The sequence below is a fragment of the Triticum aestivum genome, chromosome 2B, assembly GCF_018294505.1.
Source record: "Triticum aestivum cultivar Chinese Spring chromosome 2B, IWGSC CS RefSeq v2.1, whole genome shotgun sequence".
Taxonomy (NCBI): domain Eukaryota; kingdom Viridiplantae; phylum Streptophyta; class Magnoliopsida; order Poales; family Poaceae; genus Triticum; species Triticum aestivum.
In genome coordinates, this window is record NC_057798.1 from 123,930,155 (window position 1) to 123,931,160 (window position 1,006).

Here is a 1,006-nt window from a genome sequence, read left to right on the forward strand (position 1 = left end):
GAATGGCACGAACAAAATTACAGATGTTTTATACTACTCCCTTTGGAAAATGATGCGCACTTTGGTGCGCATTCGTAAAAAAAGAAGTACATGTTGAAGACAATGGCGTTATTGCGCCTTGAAATCATCATGGTTGTGAAATTGGTACTAGTAGTAGATGCTATAAATCTCAGGTGAGCAAAACAATCTGGGAGAGAGGGAGCAGGCGCTGTTGCCACCGAGGATGCGGAAGAATTGAACCAAAATCACTGCTACTCCAATTGCACTGCTCTAGCCTCGGATAAGCAGACCATGGCAACCGAATGGAAGGCCAGAGGAACTGGGGACTGGGGTTGGGGTTGGGGTTGGGTTGGGGAGGGGAGGGGAAAGGGAGGGGTACTGACAGGAGGGTGGAGTTGCGGACGGAGCCGTTGAGGTGGGCGTGGAGCTCCACCTTGGGGAGCGCAACGCACCACTCCCTCATCTCCTTCTCCGCCTCCGAGGTCCGAGTCCCCATGGCCGCCGGCTTCGTCTTGCTCCGGCGTCTCCCCGGCGCTCGCCTTGTATGATTGGTTTTTGTCTCGCTCGAGTCTTTGTGGGGCCAGAGTACAGAGGCAAGGGTGCGCAGCCGCCTGGCACTTAAATGCTTGTCGATTTCTGGACCACCCGATTCTGCGCTGAGATTAGTGACGGGCGCATGGTTAATAATACTGCACTTGTTGGCCCCATCCCTTGTAATGGAGTCCTTGCTAACAGGCATATGATCACAAGCTCTCAATGCCCTCTGTGCACTTCGGATTGTGAGAGTATTAGACATGCCATGTTCTTGTGTCCTAGAGTTCAAGAAAATCTAGAGGATATTGTGACTGCAAGATGTGGTTCAGGAGGTGTGTGCGCTGGAGAGGGATGGTGGATTGGTGCTGGCTGATCTTCTTCTACCAACGAACAATACCATGGCTCATATGACTGATGTTCAACGCAATAACCTTGTGACCACTATAGTGTGGTACGTTTTGTAGAAAAGATG

General features: G+C 51.3%; 1 protein-coding gene across 1 annotated transcript in view; it reads right to left on the reverse strand.

Annotated features, from left to right (window-relative positions):
* LOC123043847 (N6-mAMP deaminase) overlaps positions 1 to 598 on the reverse strand; it is a 3,240-nt gene extending 2,642 nt beyond the window's left edge. The window contains exon 1 of the mRNA XM_044466439.1: positions 384 to 598. Coding sequence (XP_044322374.1) covers positions 384 to 496 — 113 coding nt within the window. The 5' untranslated portion in view covers positions 497 to 598. The remainder of the gene's footprint in view (positions 1 to 383) is intronic.
* Positions 599 to 1,006: the final 408 nt, after the last annotated feature.